The sequence below is a fragment of the Rhinopithecus roxellana genome, chromosome 8, assembly GCF_007565055.1.
Source record: "Rhinopithecus roxellana isolate Shanxi Qingling chromosome 8, ASM756505v1, whole genome shotgun sequence".
Lineage (NCBI taxonomy): Eukaryota > Metazoa > Chordata > Mammalia > Primates > Cercopithecidae > Rhinopithecus > Rhinopithecus roxellana.
Window position 1 is genome coordinate 72,558,699 of NC_044556.1, and position 25,772 is coordinate 72,584,470.

The window sequence follows — 25,772 nt, forward strand, 5'->3', positions numbered from 1 at the left end:
GACCCAGTGAAGTGACAGGAACCGGGAAGTCAGTGAAGACAAAGCCCCTTTGTCTAGAAGTAGCAACACATGACTGGGCTGAGCCTGCCCTTGATAATGAAATCTGTGGCAGCTCCAAAACTTGTTGGGGCCTCACCCTGTGTTTCCTTTCTCACGCTGCCTCACCATTGCTCCTCTGCAGCTGAAAGTCTCTCAAATGTGTCTGCTTATTTTTGCCCCTGGCACATAATTCTATATTTCAATATTATCTAGAATGTTTGAATTTTAATTCTAAAAGGAAAAAAAATCACCTTTTTTCCTGCTGTAAGACATCCGCTAACGTTATATTTGTAAAGAGTAGATCTGAGACACACAAAGGCTACCTCCTATTACATCTCAAATTCCACTTTGTGACAAAGCTTCCTAAATTTCCTCATCTCTGAGGTGGGTACAATACTACCCACATTACATTCTCACTAACAATCCTAAAAAGAGCTTATTTAAAGAAGAGCCATCTAGAAATGGATGCCACGGATGAAAATTCAATTTACATCTAAGTTTTCATGGAAGTGTCTGGTGGGTAGAGCAAGGAAAGCCAAGAATGGCACCCCATGCAGGGCAGGATACTCTTCCTAGTTCCAGACAAACATGGGCCTTGTATCTTATGCATGGCTCTGTCCAGAGCTGGGAGAAAGGAACGGCTTACCCTAGCAAATCAAAATGGAAATTGAGCTACATTTGTTACAATTCGAGTAAGATCTGCAACTTTCAACAGGAGAAAAACAGAAGTACTGGCAGTGCCCAACTTGGACATGAACTGTCTTGCAAAAGTTCACTCACAAGCAGAATGTTCAGAACCTGGAATGCAAGGTGTCTTTTATGTCCCAAGCCAGCTCACAAAAGGCTGATTGAATTTATGATTTATTTGGTATATTACATACTTAAAGTAAAAATAGAAAACAACACAAAACAAAAAACAAACAATGCTCTGATCACATTTTAAAAACATATAAAAATACTTAGAAAAACAAATATGCAGCCTATAATTAGCCTTGACCCGAAGCCCACACCATGAGCTGGGCCCTGGACCCTCCACCGTCCAAGTCGTAACTGAAATGGGGCCCTAAGAAACTGAATGGAGAAGAATGAGAAGAACTCCAGCCTCAAAGGGACAGGGATTCTGGTGGGAGAAAAAAGTAGTCAGGCATCTCTCAACTGGAAGAGAAGGGTGTGGTACCCTACCCAGAATATATACTCTAGCACAGACGTGCTACTGGTCACATCTAGAAAGACACGGGTATGTGAAAGAACAGTGGCCACTCTGCCTGCTACCAAAGTAGACAAAATACAAAATGAGCTGCTGCTGAAGACAAGCGAGCCAGCACCCTGGCACCGCCCCACCAGAGGGAGGAAGAATGTGAATTCCCAGCACGCTGTGCAGCAGCGTGAACAGCCAGGGACACTCAGGCCGGAAGGAAGATGTTTCTGTAGCTGCCAACAGTCGGTGTAGGAGTGTCCAGGGGCCACATGTGATTCTTATGGATCTGGCTTGGTCAAGAAGGAAGTTGCTGAGCTTTCCAAAGGTGAACTGTCCTAACTGATAAGGTTAATCACATTTCTGGTATCTTCAGAAGAGAACAGGGGACAAAAAGATACAGACCCTGGGAATGCCTTCCCCAACACAGCACACTCACACCTTTACAGCAGAAAGGACGCTTCATTCCAGATTGTTGCTGAATACGATACCTGGGTCGACTCCAAATACAAATGTGATGTGAAATATTGAAATCAGGTTTGAAAACTGAGATTTTTTATTCATCCACTTTGTACCTTCTTTAATCCTCCAAATAAAGTATCAGCCTCCAGCTCAAATTCCTGGTCCAGCTCCTCTTCATGTTCTGACCAAAAAAAACAAAAAAAAAGTCTTCGTTAGTCACAAATCTAAACAAAACTGGGTTGGCTGAAGAGCTGAAGCACTAAAGGAATTGGACTATGTCCTGGAAAAGCAGCCGGTGGACTAAGCTGCAGGCACGGAAACATACCACACTCCTTGACCCTGCTTTCCAGTGTTCTGTGACCTAAGTTCCTGGAAATACGTAGAGCCACTGATGGAAATTTGGATTGTAATAAGGGTCACAAAAGGAGAGAGCAAGGGAGAAGAGTTTCCAACACAGGAAAACATGGGAAGGGTTACTGCAAATGGCCCACGTGCACATGCTGTTAGAAATTTTGGGCCAGGCATGGTGGCTCACGCCTGTAATCCCAGCACTTTGGGAAAACGAGGAGGGCGGATCATGAGTTCAGGAGTTCGAGACCAGCCTGACCAACATGGTGAAACCCCACCTCTATTAAAAATACAAAAATGAGCCAGGTGTGGTGGCAGGCACCTGTAATCCCAGTTACTCAGGAGACTGAGGCAGGAGAATCGCTTGAACCAGGAGGCAGAGGTTGCAGTGAGCCAAGATTGCACCATTGTATTCTAGCCTAGGCAACAAGAGCAAGACTCCATCTCAAAAACAAAAAAAGAAGAAGAAAGAAAGAAAAAAAAAGAAAGAAATTTTGACACAGACTTGCCACAAAATATGGTGATTGGATCCACTATGATATAATGCTAACAAAATATAATAAAATAGTCATATAATGGTAATGAGCATGTATATAAGTAAACAATACAGTTGATTTGAAACAAAAGATAAAATAATATCTGCAAACACTTCTTGAGGATGTACAATAACCAGACACAGTACAAGATACTAGGAATGAAATGCAACCAGACTGGTGTGGCTTTTGTCTCCCTGGGGCTTACTGTTTACTGGGGAAGATAGACAAACACAGAGTAAGAAACTACGATAGTGCTGATGAGTGAATTGATGCAGGAAGGAATGCTGTGGGGGCTGATGCTGAGGTGCGATGTCCTGTAGGCAGCTGCATGGGTGTGGGTGGAGCTCACAGGAATGCTCTAAGCTGGAGATAAAGATTTATGAGTTCTCAGTATAAGGGTGGGACAAAGCCACCAGAATGACTGAGATTCCCCCCCAAAAACGGACAAAGAGTACATAGACAAGAATGGGGAAATATTAATGTTTATCAGATCAACAAAAGTATAAAAACCACAGGAAACCAAAAAGGAGCTACCCAGAAGGAAACCCAGGAGAGAGTGCTGTCACTAAAATATAATCATGAAATGATGCTGGGTTCAGAGTAGGATCAAGGGGCAGATTCACACACACTAGATGCAAACAACAAGCCAAGCGTCAGACCACAGGCAACATTTAGGAACAATACAAAAGGGAGGGGCTTGCACACCGGCCCAGGGTACACATGGCACACCTCCAGGAGCCCCAGCTACAGTGCACTCCAAGTGATCTGGGTGTGCCATGGAGGTGTGTGATTGCAGTAGGGCACTGGTCCTCTCTGTGACAGCTGTATCCAAGACCACATTGTGTATGTGTGTGTGCATGCACCTATTTGCGTGTTGCACTGCACACAGACACACAGACTCAAGTCCAAGGGAACAATTGGCAAACAAATGACAAGTTACTGTGATCCAACAAACAAGTAACAGAAACCTCTGAATTCATTAGGTAGGGCAAAGAGAGTACAAAAACTTTCTGCCTCTTCCCTCTTCTGTTTTGGCTTCACTTTCACACAAACTGCAACCTTTAGAAACATCAGAGTTACACGGGATTAAAACAAAGCAAAAACTTAAGCTCTTTTTTTTTGGTGCTTCTTTTTTAAGAGCTCATTCAAAAGCAGTGGCATTTATTTACACACTAGCCTCAGATTTCCTGAGGCTGGAACATATCTCCCTCTAGTGGGAGCAAGGAACCCTATGCAGACTGGAGAATGATGATGAAATCTTGCCTAGTGCTGCCCAACAGAAACAGAACATGAGCCACACTTAAAATTTTAAAGTTTCTAATAGCCACAAAATAAAAAAAAAAAGTCAAGTTAATTTTACTATATTATTTACTCCAATATAAATTGTATTTCAATATGAAATCAATATTAAACAGTGATATGAGCTATTTTACGTTCCTTTTTTCTAATTCTTTATAATCCTATTTACATGTCATCTTTATAGCACACCTCAATTTGACCTGGCCACATTTCAAATGCTCCCTATCCAGATGTGGCCCATGACTACAGTACTGGACAGCATAGCTCTAGACCAAAAATCCGTCCTTGACCAGGCGCGGTGGCTCAAGCCTGTAATCCCAGTACTTTGGGAGGCCAAGGCAGGCAGATCACCTGAGGTCAGGAGTTCAAGACCAGCCTGGCCAACATGGAGAAACCCCATCTTTACTAAAATACAAAATTAGCTGGGTGTGGTGGTAGGTGCCTGTAATCACAGCTACTCAGGAGGCTGAGGCAGGAGAATCGCTTGAAGCCAGGAGGCAGAGGTTCCAGTGAGCTGAGATCACACCACTGCACTCCAGCCTGGGCACAAGAGCGAAATTTCATATAAAAAAAAAAAATCTTTCCTCATGTTTTAGAGAATTCATATATATCACCTTTGCCTCATTTCTTGACACAAATGCTCCCTGACATAAATTTTAAATTCTAAGTTAAATCCATTCATGACCCATTTGGAACTCACTGTCTTCACATTGTCATAAGTTAGCTGAAAATCCCCAGCTGCAGAATGTAGTTGATACAGGAGAACCTGCGGCAGGACATCTTTCCACAAGTTGCAGTAACCCTCAGAATTTCTGATTATATCTTCTGGTAACCGCCCTTTGGGTTCATTTGGCCCACTGCCCAGACACAGCAGATTTATCAAGACAGAGGAATTGTAATAAAGAAATTCAATTCACATAGAGCTGCCTAAATGGCAGATGAGAGTTTTATTATTACTGAAATCAGTCTCCTGAAAATTTCCCCCAGCCCCACCCCAGAAGAAGTCTCGCTCTGTTACCCAGGTTGGAGTACAGTGGTGCAATCTCGGCTCACTGCAACCTCCGCCTCCTGGGTGCAAGCGATTCTCCTGCCTCAGACTCTCGAGTAGCTGGGATTACAGGTGTGCGCCACTATGCCTGGCTAATTTTTGTATTTTTAGTAGAGATGGGGTTTCACCATGTTGGTCAGGCTGGTCTTGAACTCCTGACCTCGTGAGACTGGTTTTTTTGTTTTGTTTTGTTTTGTTTTAAGGATAATTTGGCAGGTAGAGGGCCAGGGCTGATTGGTCAGGTTGGAGATGAAATCATAGGGAGTCAAAGCTGTCCTGCTGTGCTGAGTCGGTTCCTGAGTGGGAGCCACAAGATCAGATGAGCCAGTTCATCGATCTGGGTGGCACCAGCTGATCCCTCCAGTACAGAGTCTGCAAAATATCTCAAGCACCAGTCTTAGGTTTTACAATAGTGATAGTTTTACCTAGGAGCAATTGGGATGGTTTAGAATCTTGTGGCCTCCAGCTGCATACCTCCTAAGCTTCATTTCTAATCTTATGACTAATTTGTTAGTCCTACAAAGGCAGTTACATTTATAATTTTTGCACAGGCAGTTTTATTCTTAGGGAGGGACCTCGGACCTTCATTCTTTGAGCAGAACTGGAGTTTTTATCCTAAGTCAAACACAGTCAGGCAAGAGGCTGCCACAAACAGAAAAGAAGCCTTCTGTGCCTGGGAATTCTCTCCCCATCACACAGGACTGACTGGCAGAGCCTGCTCTTTCTTCCAGTGCCCTGCTTCTATTTCCCCAAATTCAGTGCTTCACAAAACTGCCTGAGAGCATAGAAATGAAGCAATTTCTGCTGATGAGTCCTGATTACCACGTCAGCTGTTGATTCTTGCCTTCCACAAAAGGATACATCAAAGCTCCATCCTACCTACTGAGTGAGAGGATTTGCATTTTAATCGCTGTCAATGAGCTGTGGTGGTAAACCATCTACTTAAAACCTCTAACTAACCTACCCCTTTTCACTCTCAGCATTTTGATGGGAAATTAATTCTGGGGTGGGTGTAGTAAGAGGGCAATAATCAGAAAGAGAAGAAAACACATACACACACACACACCCTAGTCTGACAAGACACAAGCCACTGGGAGCAGCACACCCAGTCATGGCACACGTGCCCCGCTGTTTCTACGCATTGGCAAAACTCCAATCAGCTCCTACTGATTATTTCTCCAGGAAGCCATGAGTACAACAGACTGTGGTAGTCATTGAGAATAGGAAGGGCGGCACAGAAAAGATGGGCTTCTGATGATGGGAGAATTTAGTGGTAAGCAACTCTCAAATATTCATCTGCAGATTATCCTACATAAAGGGGGTGGTTTTCATGACACTCTGGAGGCCTAGGGGCTCCTTCTTTCCTCTTCCAACTTCCACTTGAGGAATAAAAAAGTGATTTAAAAATAACGCAAGGAAAAGCAAATCATATATGCCAATGGATGTAAAAGGAGATTGCATAAATGTCCTTCAAAACTCCCAAATATGGCTGCTCATCTGCCACTCACCTGAGAAATTCTGAGTCTGCAGGGGCAGACCACCAGGTGTGTAGTTTGCATGGGAAACTTTAGAGCTTCTGGGAGAAGTAGAAGCAGCCTGGACTTAAATGGAAACTCTCAAGCCAAGAGTGAGCCATAAGCTCTATGCATGTTCAGTGTGTGGGGTCTGACATGGAGCACCAGATGGGGAGCAGAAGGAATGAGGAGCTGTGGAGTCTAATACTAGGGCTTGCCCACAAATGCCCTCCAGCCCAGTCTCTGCCCCATGTCATTGTGGGAGGCTTACTAGAAGTCTTAAGAAAGCAGATTATCTGGAAGCCAACACTCCCCCTATGTGAGGATAAAAAAATATTTTTCCTCTAACTTTCGAAGGTTCATGACTGAGGCCCCTGTAACAAAAGGCACATTAACAAGAGAAGAGCATACAAATATATTTAATGTAAGTTTTATACGATACAGGAGCCTTTGTAAGGAAGTGAAGACCCAAAGAAATTACTAAATTTGTGTATTTTAATGCTAAGTTTGATGAAGATTGGACAGTCGTGGAGAAATAGATTTGGACAAAATGAGTATGTTCTAATGGTAATCAACTGAGGGGAACTTAGCAAGACCTATTTCTTCTGTGTGATCCTTCATCTTCTGAGATAAGGATGTTCCCTTCCTTTGTCTATAGAGAAGGCACCTCTCAGATGAGGGTTGTATGACCTGCTTCAGGGGAGAAAGGTTGGGAGTAACTTTCCCGCTTCTGCTGTTTTCTCAAATGCCAAGATACCATGTTTTGAGGTAGTGCTCCTGAACCCCAACACCTACCTGAAGGACCAGTGTCAACCCAGGAGGAAAATGCCAGTGCAAGAAGGAAGGGATAGGCTACAAGACTTGGGATCCATTCTAATAGGAAGACAGTGATTCAACTGTTTCCTAAGACTCTGGCCATAGGTAACAATGGAAACCACAGTCAAATATGATGTGAAGCATCACCAAACAGAATGTTTGGGGCCTTGGCTGTTCCACAACACTCACTGTTAATGCTTCATGACAGGCTGTTCAGTTCCCGGCTCCTACAGAAGTACATTTGGGTCTTTTCACAAAGTCTTGTTAGCTGATGGGCCCCTGGTGGCCCCAGCCATACTCAGTCAGCTCACCTGGTTCTAAGAGCAAGGACACCTGTTCAAGGACAGGACCAGTGGCCTTTGTTTTCCCACCCTGGACTGGGCTCTCCAGAGTTACTGATCATCTTGCAACCAAATAAGTTCCTCTAATCACAAAAGTCAGTGGGAAAAATTACTTCCAAAAAAGCCCATGCCCCATGAGAGGTTAGCACGTTGCATGAACAACGTAAAAGAAAGAACTCATCTATAAATGAGCTTCTGTATCCTTTATTCATAAATCGAGCGTAGTAACAACGAAAGCCACAGGTTTATACAGAAATAAACAAAAGGTAGAAGGTGAATATGTTCAGTCAGCTATACTAGCTGTATCCCACTTTAAGAACAACTATATAAAAACAAAGAAATAGGGAGTAGTGATTCAAATAAATACTTTGCACCATAAAAAGCAAAGGCTCCTTAAATATGAGGGCTCCCTGGTGCTAGAGTGTATTTAAAGAAACATTAACTACAGATATATCACTGAATATTAAAAAAATGAAAAAAAAAAAGCCTGTGACATGAAAATGCAAATCAATGGGAAGCACAATTTCATTTATGAAAATGTCATTAATATGCAACTTTTCAGGAACATAGCTACTTCATAAAAGAAGATGTGCCTGGTCTCTGTAAAATCAGAAGGTTCTAGGGTAGCTGCTTTTCATTAGAAAATAATTTTCACAGGCCAAGCTTAGTGGTTCATGCCTATAATCCCAGGACTTTGGGATTTGGCTTGAGGCCAGGGGTTTAAGACTAGCCTGGGCAACATAGCAAGATCCTATCATCAAAAAAAAAAATAGCCAAGCAAGTGTGCAAGTGTGGTAATGTGTGCCTATAGTCCTAGCTACTTAGGAGGCTGAAGTTGGAGGATCACTTGAGCCCAGGTGCTTGAGTTTGCAGTGAGCTAGGATCAAGCCACTACACTCCAGCCTGAGCAACAGAATGAGACACTGTCTCAAAAATAATAATAATGAAATAGAAAAATATGAATTGTTCAAACTGACTTCAGAATGAAAACATACAAATAACCCTGAAAAGTACTGAAAAGTTTTCAGTGAATAAACTCCCAAAGAGACTTCATGCCTAGACATACTTAGAAGTGAATAACATCAGACACTGATGCAGACATTTCATATGCTACTTTAACAGTACCATAATATTTTTTAAAATGGAATCATCTCCAGTGTTTCATAAAGCTAACAGAATATCAAGACTGAAATTTGGGGATGAGACAAAACAAAATTACAGGCCAACCACTCTCACTTAGAAATCCATATTTTTTTAACCCTAGGGGGAAAAGGATGTTTAAAAATACCATGGTCATGGTAGGTTTGTGGTAGGATTGAATCCGTATGGTTTGCCTTTGGAAAACTGATGACTTTAAAATGTATCAATAGGTCAAAAAAGGAATAGGTACTTTAAAAACAAATAAAATTAAACACTTATTGCCAATTTAAAGGGGCCAGGATTCCTTAACATGAGTTTTTAAAAACAAATAAGTAAAGCTTGTTCAACCTTTCACTATACAGAGATTTCCATTAAAGTCAGAATTAAAACAGGATAACATTCAACTGTTGTATTGTTCTAGATGTCCTAGCAAAGCAAAAACAAATGAAGCAAAACTACCATCATCATCTGTGGATGGTATTATCTAAATACAAGAACAAGGAAAATCAAATAAGCCAATGGAACATAAGAGAATTCAATAAATTGCTAAAATATAAAATAGATAAACCAAAATAAATACCTTTAGTGTAGATCAGAAATAATCAGCTAGGAAATTCAGAAAATATCCCAATCGCAAAAGGAGAAAGGAAAAGACTCAGAAATAATCTTAAGTTTCAGCAGGATCTATTTTGAAGAAGACCACAAACTTTCATTAAGGGAAGTGATGAAAGATTTTGAATAAGCAAAGAAAAAAATATATTCTTGGATAGAAAGACACATTATAAAAATATCAATTATTTACAAATTAATTTATAAGTTTATTACAATTCTAACTAAAACCCTAATGATTTTTTGAAAGTAGCCAATTTCAAATATATATCTGGAAGAATAAGCCAGTAAGAATAGCCTAAGAAAGATCTGAAAACAAAGAACCAATGACTAATAACTTACTCCTGATACTTAAGCATTTTATAAATCAAAAATAATTAAAACAGCACAGTATTGATGTAAGAATTGATTGAGAAGTCAGTTAAACAGAATATAATAATTTAATATGTGAGGCCAGGCAACCTGGCTCATGTCTGTAATCTCAGCACTTTGGGAGGCCAAGGCAGGAAGATTGCTTGAGTTTAGGAGTTTGAGACCAGTCTCAGCAACATAGATCTTGTGTCTATTTTTGTAAAATGAAAAATAAAAATAAACTTTAAATTTTAACAAAATAATTCAATACATGATCAAGATTCCATCATAATTATCATAATCACCAGTAATTTACCCAGCACTTTGGGAGGCCGAGGAGTTTGAGACTGGCTTGACCAACATGGTAAAAACCCATCTTTACTAAAAATACAAAAATTAGCAGGGTGTGGTGGTGCACACATGTAATCCCAGCTACTCGGGAAGCAGAGGCATGAGAATTGCTTGGACCCAGGAGGCGGAGGTTACAGTGAATAGAGATCATGCCACTGTACTCAGTGACAGAGCAAGACTGTCAGAGTGACAGAGCAAGACTCTGTCTCCAAAAAAAAAAGACATAATGTTTAGTTACCTATTTGTGAAAAAATATCACATCATATACTAAATACACTTGAGATGGATTGAAGAGCATTCAACTTGCTGGGAGTAGTACAGAAAAATGGATCTCCTCCTTTGGAAGCGTGAATTGGCACAGCCTTCCTGAGAGCAGCCTGGGTACATCTATTAAGCACCTGAAAAATGGTTGTGTGGTTTTACTCTATAATTCCTCTTCTAGAAATCTTTCTGAAAAAAAAAATCAACAATCCAAACACATTCTTTACAAAGTAAATGAGACAAGCATTCAACTCATGACACTGAAATAAAAAGGAACAGACCAAACCTAAAGAAATAATAACGAAGGAAATAATGAGATAAGGGCAAAAATCAATGAGTTAGAAAACAAAAAGAAACGACTGAGAAAATAAAGCCAAATACTGAAAAGATTAATAAGATTTCTATCACCACTGATGAAAGAAAAAAAAAATAGAAGGGAGGAAGAAATGGAAAGAGGAAATGAAAAGAGTGAAGATGATGCAGATAAAATATAAAATAATGAAATAACAAAAAAATTTTTAAATAAAAGTTAAGAGCCAAAATATGCTAATCAAACTGAAAACCTATGTAAAGTATATAGATCCCTAGAAAGCTATAAAATGTCAAAATGGGTACAAGAAGAAATAAAACATTTAAGAACCAATAGGTGGTAAACTGAAATAGTCAGACTTCCCCTCCCAGGTGGTTTCTTTAAAAAAAAAAAAAAAACACAAAACAGGTGACTTCCTTCTATCACCAGGATTTTCAATGATGGGAATTCAATAGTTTTTATTCTGAATATTGCATTAAATTGATATGGCCAGAAAAATATATGGTATTCTTTTAGGCAGAGGCATCAGTTCGTTCAAGGCCTATCACACAAGCCTTCTGATGCATGGCACATTGCATTTTCCCATTAAATGTAAACAGAGAGGGGCTGGGCGTGGTGGCTTATGCCTGTAATCCCAGCACTTTGAGAGGCTGAGAGGAGTGGATTACCTGAGGTCAGGAATTTGAGACCAGCCTGGCTAACATGGTGAAACCCTGTCTCCACTAAAAATACAAAAATTAGCCAGGTGTGGTGGCTAATCACAGCTACTAGGGAGGCTGAGACAGGAGAATTACTTGAACCCAGGAGGCAGAAGTTACAGTGAGCCGAGATTGTGCCACTGCACTCCAGCTTGGGCGACAGAGCAAGACTCTATCTCAAAAAAATAAATAAATAAATAAAGTAAACAGAGATAAAAAGTTTTATGTCTACTAAACCATAAGGCACCAACCTAATGCAATAGCTGTGGATTAGCCACAGTACTGCAGAGCACCAGGGGCAAGGTCAGCCAGCATAGCAGATCACTGTCACCACCCCAAATATTTCCATGTGACTTCAAGATACTCTAATTTGGTAGAGTTGCAGGGAAGAAGGGGTATTCTGTTGAGTCCCTGCTATGGATTTGGTGAGAGATTCCACTTGACTAAAGCTGTTAAAATCAGTCTGCTGTCCCCAACCACATGACAACCCCGCTACTGCTGATAGAGATAGCAGTGAATGAGATGCCTGCTCTGTGCCCAAGGAGAGTAGCCATGCAGATGCCCACCAGAGACATTTCACTTAACAAATACACTTGGAGCCCCTAGTCTATTCTAGGCAGCACATTTGCTCCAGACACGAATGCCCTAAAAAAGTTCACAGTAGAGACAATTTTTCCAGTGACCCACTTCTACAATGTGGGTAAGTAGCACTTTTTCCTGAATTAGAAAGTGAGATGTGGAACCAAGAAGGCTCAACACTGCACCAGTTAAACATACTTAAGCATGGCATGGGGATCTGGCTCCTGTGAGCTAAACTGGCAAAAGCATTTGAGGAAGACATTTCTTGGGAATGTCGGCACTGACAACAAAAGGAAAGGCATTAAGGATTTAGGAAGCCTCAGGTTAGGGAGTGGTCAGCATGACGCACAGCATGGCAGCATCTGGACAGTTTAAGGTGCAGAAAAGTTTTGTACTATCTACAAAGGAACCCCTTGCCCCATTCCCAGAAGCTAACACAACATAAGAAGTAGAGTTGTAGAGTCCTAGGTTTAAGCTTCAGCTCTATTAGTTATTAGATATATGATCTTGGACAAGTAATACTTTTGAGCCTCAGTGATTCATGTGGGTAAAGAAGTATAACACCCATTATAGAAGAGAAACTCCAGGAGGTGGCTGCCATCAGACTCTTCTCTTCCTCCATATGCTGCTCTACCTGTAAAAAGGTGTAGTCTTTCCTCCCCTTCAATCTGGACTGGCCCTATGATTTGCTTTGACCAATAAATGAGGCAGAAGTGACCTGTATAATTTCCCAGGCGGCATGTGCAACAGCTGGAACCCAGCTGCCCTGTTATAAATGTAAGAAATGTAAGCCACATGAAGCCATTTAGAGAGAACCATAGTACTCCACTTGACAGTCCCCAGCTGAGCTCTCAGCTGACAGCCAGCACCAACTGCCAGTCACGTGAGTGAGCCACCCTGGATGAGTGAACCCAATCGAGCCACCAGATGACTGCAGCCCCAGCTGACAATACAGGAAACAGGAGAAAGGCCAGCTGAGTCCAGTCCAGGTATATTAAAGTCAAAATCTCACAGAACACAAAAAATCAATGTAATCCAACACATCAACAGGCTAAAGAAGAATAAAATGATCAAGAAATGCAGAAAGAGCACTTGACAAAAACCAACATCTATTGTGTTGGTTAGTGCTATGTGTCAACTTGACCAGGCCATGGAATGCCCAGGTTAAACACTATTTCTAGGTGTCTGTGAGGGTGTTTCTTGATGAGATAAGCATTTGAATCAGATAGAGTAGATTGCCCTCTTTAATGTGGGTGGGCATCATCCAATCCATCGAGGGTCTAAATAGAACAAAAGGAGGAGGAAGGAAGAATTCACTCTTTTTTTTTTTTTTTTTTTTTTTTTTGAGATGGAGTCTCCCTCTGTCACCCAGGCTGGAGTGCAGTGGCCGGATCTCAGCTCACTGCAAGCTCCGCCTCCCGGGTTTACGCCATTCTCCTGCCTCAGCCTCCCGAGTAGCTGGGACTACAGGCGCCACCACCTCGCCCGGCTAGTTTTTGTATTTTTTAGTAGAGACGAGGTTTCACCGTGTTTGCCAGGATGGTCTCGAACTCCTGACCTCATGATCCGCCCGTCTCGGCCTCCCAAAGTGCTGGGATTACAGGCTTGAGCCACCGCGCCCGGCCGGAAGAATTCACTCTTATGTCTGGCTACTGCTTGAGCTAGATCATCTCGGTTCATCTTCTCCTGCCCTCAGACTGGGATTTACATCCTAGGCTCCTCCAGTTCTCAGGCCTTCGGACTTGAACTGAATTGCACCACTGGCTTTCGCAGGTCTACAGCTTGCAGACAGAAGATCATGAAACTTCCCAGCCTCTATAATTGTGTGGGCCAATTCCTTGTAAGAAGATCATGAAACTTCCCAGCCTCTATAATTGTGTGGGCCAATTCCTTGTAACAAATCTCCTTTTATATCTATATGTAGCCTGTTGATTCTATTTCCCTGGAGAACCCTAACTAATACAGTCATTCATAACAAAAGCTCTCAGAAAACTAGGAATAGAGGGGAACTTCCTTAACTAGATAAAAAGCATCTATAAAAAACCCACAGCTAATGTCATACTTAATGGTGAGAAACTAGAAGTTTTCCCAGTTAAATTAGGAATAAGGCAAGGATATTCCTCTCATCTCTCTTTTTCAAGATTGTACTGGAAATCCTAATTAAGGCAATACAACAGCAACAACAAAGAAAAGGTATATAAGATTGAGAAGGAAGAAATAAAATCATCTTTGCAGACGCCATGATTACCTATGTAGAAAATCTGAAAGAACTGACAGAAAAACTCCTGGAATTAATAAGCAATAACAACAAGATTGCAGGATTTAAGGTAACTATACCAAAGTCAATTTCTCACCTATATATCAGCAATGAAATAAATAGAATTTGAAATGTAAAACAACACCATTTACATTGTCACCCAAAAGATGAAATACTACTGAGCTATAAATCTAACAAAATATATATAAGATCTATATCGGGGAAACAATAAAACTCTCATGAAAGAAATCAAGTAACTAAATAAATGGAGAGATAGTCCATGTTCATGGCTAGGAAGACGCACTATTGTCAAGATGTCAGTTCTTCCCAACTTGATCTATAGATTCAATGCAACCCCAGTGAAAATCCTGGCAAATTCCATTGTCTGAATATACCACAGTTTATTAATCCATTTGCCTGCTTAATGACATCCTGGTTGCTTCCAATTTTTTAGCAATTATTCATAAAGCTGCTATAAACATCTTTATTTTATAATTAAAATTATTTTGTAGATGTCAACAAACTGACTTTAAAGTGTATACAGACAGGCAAAAGACCCAGAACAGACAACACAAGTAACAGTCAGAAGACTGACACTATCCAACTTCAAGACTTACTGTAAAGCTACAGTAATCAAGACATTATGGTATTGGTGTAAGAATAGAGAAATATATCAGAACATAATAGAGAGCCCAGAAATAGACCCACATAAATATAGCCAACTGAATTTTGACAAAGGAGCAAAGGCAAAACAATGAGGAAAAGATAGTCTTTTCAACAAATGGTGCTGAACAACTGGACATCTACCTGCAAAAAAATCAGTCTAAACACAGACCTTACACCCTTTACAAAAATTAACTCAAAATGAATCATAGGCCTAAATATAAAATGTAAAATTATAAACTTCTAGAGGATAACATAAGAGAAAATCTAGATGATGTTGGGTATGGTGATGACCTTTTAGATCTAAGACTAAAGGCACAATCCTTAAAAAAAAAAAATTGATAAGCTCGACTTCGTTAAAATTTCAAAATTTCTGTTTTTCTAAAAACACTGTCAAGACAATGAGACAAGCCATACACTAGGAGAAAATATTTGCAAAAGACATATCAACCCAATTTAAAAATGGGCAAAAGAACCAGACAGACACCTTACCAAAGATACACAGATGGCAAATAGGCATATAAAAAATGTTCCATATCGTATGTCCTTAGGAAACTGCAAATGCATTTCCTTATAGAAAAACAATGAGATACTACTACATACCTATTAGAATGGACAACATCCAGAACTGTGACAATACCAGTTGCTGGCAAGATGCAGAGAAAAGAAACTCTGATTCACTGCTGACAGGAATACAAAAGGCACAGGCACTTTGGAAGACAGTTTGGCAGTTTCTTACAAAAATTAACATATTCTTACTATATGATCCAGCAATTGCACTCCTTGGTATTTATCCAAAGGAGGTAAAAACTTATGTCCATTCAAAACCTACACATGATCTTTATAGCAGCTTTATTTGTAATTGCCAAAACGTGGAAGCAACCAAGATGTCCTTCAGCAGGTGAGTGGGTTAATAAACTGTGGTTTTTCTAGACCACAAATTATTTAGCAGTAAAAAGATAGGAGCTATCAAGCCATAAAAAGACACTGAGAAGTCTTAAATGCTTATTACTAAGTAAAACAAACAAACAAACAAACAAAAAGCCAATCTGAAAAGGCTACATTTTGTATGATTCGAAGAAAAGGCAAACATATGACATTCTAGAAAAGGTAAAACTATGGCCACAGTAAAAAGATTAAGAGCTACCAGGGTTGGGGCAGGAGGAGGGAAGGATAAGTAGCCGAAGCACAGAAGAGTTTTAGGGCAGTGAAACTGCTCTATATGATACTACAATGGTGGATATGGGTCATTACACATTTCTTAAAACCTAAAGAATGTACACCACCAAGAGAAACCCCTATTGTAAAGTATGGACTTTGGGCAATAATGATATGTCAATGTAGGTTCATCAATTGTAACAAATGTACACCTCCAGGGCTGGACGCACATAGTTGGCGAGGCTATGTATGTATAGGAGCATGGGGTATTATGGGAGCTCTCTGTACTATCTGCTCAATTTTGCTGTGAACCAAAAACTGCTTTTCTTGTTGTTCTGTTTTTGAAACATGGTCTTGCTGTGTTGTCCAGGCTGGTCTCAAGCTCTTGAGCTGAAGTGATCCTACTGCCTCAGCCTCCCAAGTAGCTGGGACTACAGGAGTGCACCACCATGCCTGGCTTTAAAACTACTTTTAAAAACTAAAGTATATTCAAAACGGGAGGTAGGGGGAATCTCACAGAACAGTGAGAGATAATAAAAGGTGGTTGTTTCTTTAAAACACAAAGCTTCAGGATAGCTTGTTGTGCAGAAACAGGTAATGAAGACACCCTTCTAAGGAGGAGACTGCCAATGAACTGGTCATGTCCCTTCTTGGTTTCTCTACAATAGAATCCATGTGCTTTGGCTGGATAAATGGCCTCCCAACCAGAGATTACATTTCCTAGCTCCCCTCTCAGTGAATGTGGTCACAGGACTAGGTTCTGGTGAGTAGTACTTGAACAGATATGATATAAGCCACTTTCAAGTCAAGTTCTGAAAGGGAGAGAGCCTGTCCTCCCCTTCCCTTCCATCCTTCCTGCTGGTCAAAAAGCAAACTTGACAACAAGAGCTGGAGCAGCTACCTTACAAAAGGTGGGACATGTTGAAGACAGCAGGGGAACATGGGAGAAGGAACCAGGGTCTCTGATGCTAGCTAGACACCACACTAGCTGTGAACTACAGTTACTCTGGAGGCTAAGTTTCTGCAGCCAAGCTTGTTTTCTAAATATCCTATCTCATTGGGGTGTGCTAAAGATCAAGTGAGACAAGGTAGATGAAGTATCTAACACAGGGCCTGACACAGGGCAGGTTAGTTCCTCTTCATAAGCTCTGAGAGTTCAGAGGCTCCAGCAAGAGAATGCAGCTACTTGGACAGCCCTGCTCAAAGAACCCTGCTCATCTCCTTTAGATGGTCAGTTCCTGCAACCAAGTCCACGGCTATGAATGGGACACATTCAGAATGCAGAGGAAGGTCAACCCTGGTGATCCATAGAGTAGCAGATGCTGAAGGCAGAGCATTCTCAACTGTACTTCCCAAAACCTACCTTTGTCATTTTAAATGACTGCACTACTTTCAATACGCTGTCCTGTCTTCAAGATAAGATCCAAACTCCTTGGGCAAATATACAACCCATGTCTTTCACAACCTATCCCTGCTCTTTGATCTAAGCTCAACTCTTTCACTCCCCATCACACTCTGCACTCTAGTCCTGATGAGTGGTTTGTAGTTCCCTGATGATGGTAAGCTATCTCCAACATCATTTGCCTGCAAACTTAACTCTGTTCAGAGTTCCTCTGCTCACTTCTCTACTTGGCTGACTCTTGCTCTTCTTAAGACAAGGTTCAGTAATCACTATCACCTCTAGGACACTCTTGCTACCTATGGCAGAGACTGCTCAAGGACCCTCCAAAATTCTTTCTCTTTCTTCCATAACATGAGAAGTTTTAGGCTGGGTGCAGTGGCTCACACCTGTAATCCCAGCACTTTGGGAGGCTGAGGCAGGAGGATCACCTGAGGTCAGGAGTTCAAGACCAGCCTGGCCAACATGGTGAAACCGCTGTCTCTACTAAAAATACAAAAATTAGCCGGGCGTGGTGGTGGGCGCCTGTAATCCCAGCCACTCAGGAGGCTGAGGTAGGACAATTGCTTGAATCCAGGAGGCAGAGGTTGTAGTGAGCCGAGATCGTGCCATTGCACTCCAGCCTGGGTGACAAGAGTGAAACTAGGTCTCAATAAAAAAAAAAGTAGTTTTAGATAGCACATAGCCACCTATTTCCCAGCCTCCCAGCTGTGCCCGTGGGACTCAGTGCTGGTCAACTGGGTGTGAGCAGGAGTGACTAGTGCTCCCTGCCAAACTGCCACTAAAATAAACGAGGGCTCCCATTCTCCTTCCTACGGGCTGGGTTGTGACCTGATGATGATTTATCTCCAGCACTCAGACAAAGGCAACACACTAAAAATGACAGAACGAGAAGATAAAACGAGCCCGGGTCTCATATGTCTGAGAGGAGTAATGATGAAAGAGAAATTTAAGAGTTTACTTTGAATTCTGAATGCAAATCCCCTCCATGGCCTTCAATAGCCTTTGAATCAAACCCACCAATTATAGAAGACAAGCCACAGCATCACCTAAAAGACCCAGGATTAGGGTAGAAAACTTAATGGACTCAGGTCACTGATTCAAACTATCCAGGACAGGGGGAAGCAAATCAAGGCCCACATCATCTTGACACGATTGGATCATCTTCTTGAATCTTCCACCTCTGCTCCTTTTTTCTGACAGGAGTTTCCTTGCTTGATAGAAAGTCAGAAAAGCTTGGGGCCTTACCTCTGGAGACTTTGTAAACTTCATAGAAGGAATAGAAGTGGAAGCCTAGTGAGGCAAGTAGGTAAAGTGCCAGTTCCCATCGGGGCAGCATGGCTCCTAGGCACGAAGATTCCCGATGCCCACACTGAGAGTTTCTGAGAAAGAGACAAAATATTAAGCCATGAACATGACACTAGAGAACAGCATCTTAACATCAATTCAGTTAGTTCGCACTCCCCGAGACCATCACTGTTGGAGGTGATACAGACATAACCCCAATAAAGCCTCCTCCTGCCTGTGACCTTACTCCCTCCTGCATCCAACAAACACACACACATGCACACATACACCACACACACTCAACCTGCCTGTCAAAGGGGTCAGGTCTTTTCCTACGGGTTCCCACAGCCTCCCATCAAAGTATACATCAGTTCTCTACTCATTGCATAATATACCTGTCTCTTCTGTGGAGTGAACCTCAGATAGCAGGGACCATGATCTCTGACTCCCAGCCCCTAGCGCAGTGCCTGGAATGTAGCAAGAAGGGACTACCAGGTGCTTTGTGAATAATAAATGGCTTCAAAAAGTCTGAAAAGCACAAACAATATCCAAACCTCTAAGCCAACAGGCTCACCATCCTCGTTGTCCCTTTCAAGTATCATACTATAGGCCAGGCATAGTGGCTCATGCCTATAATCCCAACACTTTGGGAGGCCAAGATGGATCACTAGAGGCCAGGAGTTTGAGGCCAGCCTGGGCAACATAGCCAGATCCCATCTCTAAAAAATAAAATAAAAACTTAAAATCAGCTGGGCACGGTGGCACACACCTGTTACCCCATCACTTTGGGAGGCCAAGGCAGGTGGATCACTTGAGGCCAGGAGTTTGAGACCAGCCTGGCTAACACAGCAAAACCCGTCTCTACTAAAAATACAAGAATTACCCAGGCATGGTGGCATTTGCCTGTAATCCCAGCTACTCAGGAGGTTGAGGCAGGAAAATCACTTGAATCCAAGAGGCTGAGGTTGCAGTGAGCCAAGATTGTGCCACTGCACTCCAGCCTGGGTGACAGAGTGAGACCTTGCCTCAAAAAATATATATAAGAAATCAAGTACCATCCTGCAGTTGATTATCAGAATGGAATACTATAAACCTGTCTGTCTGCCATGCATCTACGCACTTTATTTATGTATTTTTGGAGACAGGGTCTATGTTGCCCAGGCTAATCTTGATTTCCTGGCCTCATGTGATCCTCCCACCTCAGCCTCCTGAGTAGCTGGGGTTACAGGCACAAGCCACTGTGCTAGGCCTCATCCATACATTTCTTAAAGGGCAGTTAATGACATAACCACAGGCATCTGTGACAGACACTGCTCATTACCCACTGCCCCTCACCTACCCCTTTTCAGAATTCAGTCTCTCTTCTCACACAGCAATTAAAACTTCCTCTGGACACCAACACTACACTGTAGCTAAGTGTGGACACCTGAATAGCTCCATTCAAAAGGATGTGAGTGAAGGGACAAGGCTGTGGCCATCTCTTTCTTTCCCTCCCTTTCCTGTTGAACAGAGTTGGAACAGCCACCATGGATGAAGAGGTGAAAGTCACATGGACAAGACAGAGGCCTCTCAGTCCCCAAATCCATGTACCACCCCCAACCCCCAAAGTGCCCCAGACTACTTAGATCTAGACTGTTACAGGAAAAAGAAATGCATTTCTAGGTTGTTGAAGCCTCTCCTATTCTAGATCTCTCCATCATGGCAGCCATGACTATATTCTAAGTAATAGAGAAGGTATAGGAAAGTTAGATCCTAAAATTCAGCAAATTAAATGATTCCAAATGTTCCAACTAACAGAGTTCACTAAATTTAAACCCATTTATGGCCTTTACTGCTTTACTTAAACCTCTCAAATATGTCTCATTGTGGATGCTAAATTAAGAGCAAAATTTTAAGCTGCACCCCCCTCCCCAACCCCACCAACTACTTCTAACATGTGACAGTAATGCCAAACCCCAGAATTCACACATTATCTCATTTTGTTTTCACAACAGCCTGGTGAAGTAGGTGGAAGTGGAACAGGGGAGGTAGGCATTTTATAGATGACAAATGTGATGAGGTCACAGAGCCAGAAATAACAGCCAGAGCAGAAAAGCAAATACTGCATGATCTCACTTATATGTGAAATCTAAAAAAAGTCAAACTCACAGAAGTGGTGGTTGCCAGGGGCTGGGGGGAAGGGGGGAAGATGCTGGTTAAAAGATGTTGGACAGGATGAATAAATTCTGAGGATCTATCATACAGCATGGTGATTCTAGTTAGCAATAATGTATTATATTCTTGAAAAGTGCTAAGAGTAGATCTTAAATGTTCTCATCATAAAACGATAAGGAGGTAAGGTGATGGGTATGTTAATTACCTTGATTTAATCATCTCACAATGTATAGCTAGACATCACATTGTACACCATAAATATGCACAATTTTTGTCTAAATAAATGAGTAAACAAATAAGTAAACAACTGAGCCAAGGCTCAAAGCCAAGTCTTTGGACCCAGGCCGCTGCCCCTCCACTCTGCCACGGCCAATCCCATTAATGCCAGTGTACAGTTACTCAGACTTAGAGCCTGACTCAGAATCTGCCTGCACACAAACTCCTTTCTCCAGGCCACTGGGAGACAGAGCAGGAAGGGAAATAAACTTCAACTTTGATAAACCACGATTTCAGAAATAAGTGGTCTTGCACCCAGAGTGCCCCATTTCATTACCTAAAAGTCACCCAGAAAGTTTGGTCTGGACTTTTCCTGCAACCTAAGAGATCCAGAAGCAGTCATTCATGCTTTAAAACATATGCCTAAGCCCCAGTATTTCAATAACACTTTCTCAAGTTCCTTACTATTTTTCAGAACTACTTCTAGCTTTATCCATTTCTACTCACAATTTATTTTTAAATACTTTCATCTTCAGAATAACAAGACTCCTTTCTGGAACTTTTCAGGAATTTGATAGGCTTCCCCTTAGTGGGAAGGTAATTTTAACTTCTTGGTTTATAATTTAATGTCTCGCCTGTCAAAAGATGTTGGTATTACATTGGATGACCTCTTTGCCTCACGAAGAATCTGATTAACAAAAAGCTGATCTTCTAAAAGGATTGAAATTTGAACACAAATGATCTTGTAGACTAAATGAAAGTTTTAGAAGGCTTGCCATTAGATGTTTTTCAAGGACATTCTATCTGAGACAATTCTCCTGCATTAAGGATTTAATCCTCAGGGAACTAGAAAATTCAGTTTAATAATTTTTCGTTTTGGTGCTTTTTTTTTTTTCTTCCTGGAGACAGGGTCTTGCTCTGTTGCCCAAGCAGGAGTGCGGTGGCATGATCTCAGCTCGCTGCAGCCTCAACTTCTCAGGCTCAAGTGATTCTCCTGCCTCAGCCTCCTGAGTAGCTGGGATTACAGGCACGCACCACAATGCCAGGCGAGTTTTTCTGTTGCCCAGGTTGGTCTCAAACTCTTTAGCTCAGGAGATCTGCCCGCCATGGCCTCCCAAAGTGCTGGGATTACAGGCGTGAGCCACTGCACCCAGCTTAGTGCTGCTCTTAGCTGGATTGTACAATGAGTCCTTATTTAACATCACTAGTAGGGTCTTGGAAATTGTAACTTTAAGCAAAACAATGTATAATGCAACTAATTTTACCACAGGCTAATTGATATAAACAAAAGGTAAGTTCCTACTGCATATTTCTGGTCACAAAAACACCAAACATCTAAAGACCAAAACACTTCTAATAGTAAACACTGAAATAAACATGAGCTATACATACACTTAAAGATTAATAAGCACAGGTAAGATCATTATTTACCCAAGTTTGATGAATCAGCAAGTGATGGCAGTTGTACTGGTGGTGGGTTAAACCAAGGAATAAAATGTTTGCAAAGCAAAAATTATAAGGAGCACCTCCTGCCACCATGCAGTTCAAAACATTTACAATCAGGGTGGGCTCACTGAGAGCTTCCATACTACATTTTTTGGTCATGCATTTGTATGATTATCATAGACGTTACAAATTTTTATTAGATAATTTTTATGCATTCATTTTCCACCCGACTTGTTCCAATTTAGGGTCTCTGGTAGCTGGAGCCCATTCCAGCAGCTCAGGACGCAAGGCAGGAACCAACCCTGGACAGGATGCCATCTCAGCGCAGAACCCACTCATACTCACACCCCCACACTCGTTACCAAACACAGGTTCAGCTGCTCACCACTTGCAAAACAAATTAGCAAGATAGAGATACGGTAGACAGAAAGTGACTTGATTACAGACCAAAGCTAGCAACGTGCAAGACGGTCTAGACTCTTGCCTTAATGGAACCACTTCAAATTTCCAAGCGAAGTGCAAAGGCTTAAGAAGGGGAAGGCCGGCTGGGCAGAGTGGCTCATGCCTGTAATCCCAGCACTTTGGGAGGCCGAGGCGGGCAGATCACAAAGTCAGGAGATCAAGACCATCCTGGCTAACACGGTGAAACCCCATCTCTACTAAACATACAAAAAATTAGCCGGGCGTGGTGGCGGGCGCCTGTAGTCCCAGCTACTCGGGAGGCTGTGGCAGGAGAATGGCGTGAACCTGGGAGGAGGAGCTTGCAGTGAGCCGAGATTGCGCCACTGCCCTCCAGCCTGGGCGACAGAGCAAGACTCCATCTCAAAAAAATAAAATAAATAAAATAAAAATAAATACATAAATAAAAAAGAAGGGGAAGGAAGTTGTGGCATGGGGTGAGGCAGTGCAGGCATGCATGACTTGTTCCGATGACTCGTCTTCAATTGTTGCTCCATCTTGTGAATGGGCTGGCATCATCTGGGGCTCAGCTGGGTTGTAAATTGACTGTAGCCTTGAAGCCATCTCCTGGTAGGGGAGATTTTCACAGGTGTCTGTGCTGTATCAAGGTCTAGTCTCTGGAACCTCAACTTCAGGCTGAAGGAGCCTAAAGACCCCACTGAAAGCAGATAACAGTGGCCCCAAAGGCTCCCCAAAATGAGAGGCAATTGCAGGGATTCCTAGGAATGTCTGACTTTTGTTGAATTTGAATTCCAAATTTGGGGTTGACGGCTAAGCCAGTTTATGAGGCCTTTAAAAGGGACTAGATTCAGAGCCCCCAACCTTGGACAGATGAACATCAACAGGCATTCGATGCCATCACAGAAAAACTTAATAGGGTACTCGGTTACACTCACACACTGCGACCATTTAGACACACCAATTCACCTAATGGGCACAGCTTTGGGATGTGGGAGGAAACCGAGTAGCCAGAGAAAACCCCTGCAGACATAGCGAGAACGTGCAAACTCCACAGACAGTGACCCCCAGCAGAAACTCCATTTTCTTCTATTCAGTGGTATAGGGAAACAATAACAGTTTCAATAATGCTATATGTTTTGTAGACATATGCACAAAGATACACAGTAACTAGCAGCAAAACAGCAGGTAACTAAGCAGCAAAACTGGCTGTCCCCTCACTCCCAAAATTTAGGGATTGAACCAAATAGTCTCCACCTGACAGCACAGTGATACATTCTGGCACCAAACCCACCTGTGGGGTCGGGGAGAAGGGGTGGGCAGGTGCAGGGGGAGTCCCAGGCTCTGTCAATTTATTGGTTGAGGAAACTTGGGTAGATAACGGCCTCCCAAATGTTTTCTCATAGGGTTGTTGAAGGGGTTAAATGTAAAATGCTTAGCCCAGGGCCTGGCAGTGAACAAGCACTCAACAAACATTAGCAGTTACTAGTGAATTTCATTCATCAGGAGCCTACCTAACCCAGACCCTGATTTTCCCCCTAAATCAAAGAAATCTGGCTGACCTTCCAGAGGTGTGCCCATCCTACCTGCATCTGGACCTCTTTCAGGAGGTTGGCATCCCCAGGGCTTTTGTTAATGTCTCCTTCCTCTTCTGACGCCCAATCCAAGGCCACCCTGGACAGCAAGCAAACTATCCCTGGGGGTCACCTGCAAGCTTTCAGCCCAGAGCCTCTTCCTCACCACCTACCTTTCTGCTACTCCCAAGGGAATGATGGGCAGGCAGTACTTTCCACTTTCATTTTCACCACTCTCCATTACACTGAATGCCACCTCAAAACACCACCACCGCAGACACTCCCCCATCTCCTTAACAGACCTTTCTTCCTCACACCTCTTTTCAACTCTTGCCTGTAGCTGACTGTCATAGTTACTACTTGAGACTGTCACTACGACAGTCACTACTGTTACTACTTGAGACCGTCATTACAACAGTTACTACTGTTACTACTTGAGACCATCATTAGGAGACTAAAGGAAGGAGGATGAAGGCAGAAATGAAAACTTAAAACAAAAGTAACTATTTTAAAGGAAGGGGGCCAGGAGAAAAAGAGAGCTCCCTGCTTCTAGGGAGCAAAGGCAGCAACCTCCAGCTTCTACAGCCCTTTGTTTTTATTGGGTAGAAAGAGCAGGGAGGAGGAGGTAACAATTGGTCAGCTGCTTGATTGATCACAGGTTCACATTATTGCTAACAGGCTTCAGATTTGCCTAATCACAAGAAACACCGTGCCTGGGTGGTGACTGCCCCCAGCATTCCTTCTGGCAGGCAGACGCAGTTTGTCAGTTTGCCAACAACCTGCTTTCATGAGAAACAGTATGCTGTTTACTCATATAGCTTCCAGTGGTATACTAAGTTGATCACGACCCTCATTCTTTCAGCCTTCAACACTTGCCCACTTATCTCAGGAAAATTACTTCCCTACTTTGTTTTCCCTGTTTATTTCAGCTGTGCAGCCAGAAAGTAAATCAGAGTAGATATCTCTTAAGGGATTTATGACACAATGAAAAGGAAAAGGAAAAAGAAAAGGAAAGCTGTATATTTGGGAATATGACTGGAACCTTTTTTAAATGTCCAGACCCTTAGAGGTTCCCAAAAACACTCTCAAAAAATTATCAAGTTTCCATTTCTCATGCTCTAAACAAGCATGTCCCTCTTTAGGCAGAGCTATCTGAAATCAAGGAGATTCTTACTAAAATGTGTAACTGATGCTTCTTTTCTGTTTTCATGCAGTCAGTCCTGCACCAATATTATCAGCTAAGTGGGTAGCTGTGAGATAGCCTAGAAAAGTCATCACCACTTACAGCATCATTTCTATAGAAA

At 42.1% G+C, this 25,772-nt stretch overlaps 1 protein-coding gene across 3 annotated transcripts in view; it reads right to left on the reverse strand.

The window, feature by feature from the left end:
* HHAT (hedgehog acyltransferase) overlaps positions 1 to 25,772 on the reverse strand; it is a 377,292-nt gene that overhangs the window by 337,268 nt on the left and 14,252 nt on the right. For 2 of the 3 annotated variants that reach the window (XR_004058941.1, XM_030936770.1), the window contains exons 2-3: positions 18,623 to 18,756; positions 1,810 to 1,877 (exon numbers count right to left, since the gene is read on the reverse strand). Coding sequence is in view for 2 of the 3 variants with exons in the window: in XM_030936770.1 (XP_030792630.1) it covers positions 1,810 to 1,877; positions 18,623 to 18,713 (159 nt within the window). In the remaining variant the exon portion in view is untranslated. The remainder of the gene's footprint in view (positions 1 to 1,809; positions 1,878 to 18,622; positions 18,757 to 25,772) is intronic. The other variant, XM_030936771.1, reaches the window with a different exon arrangement.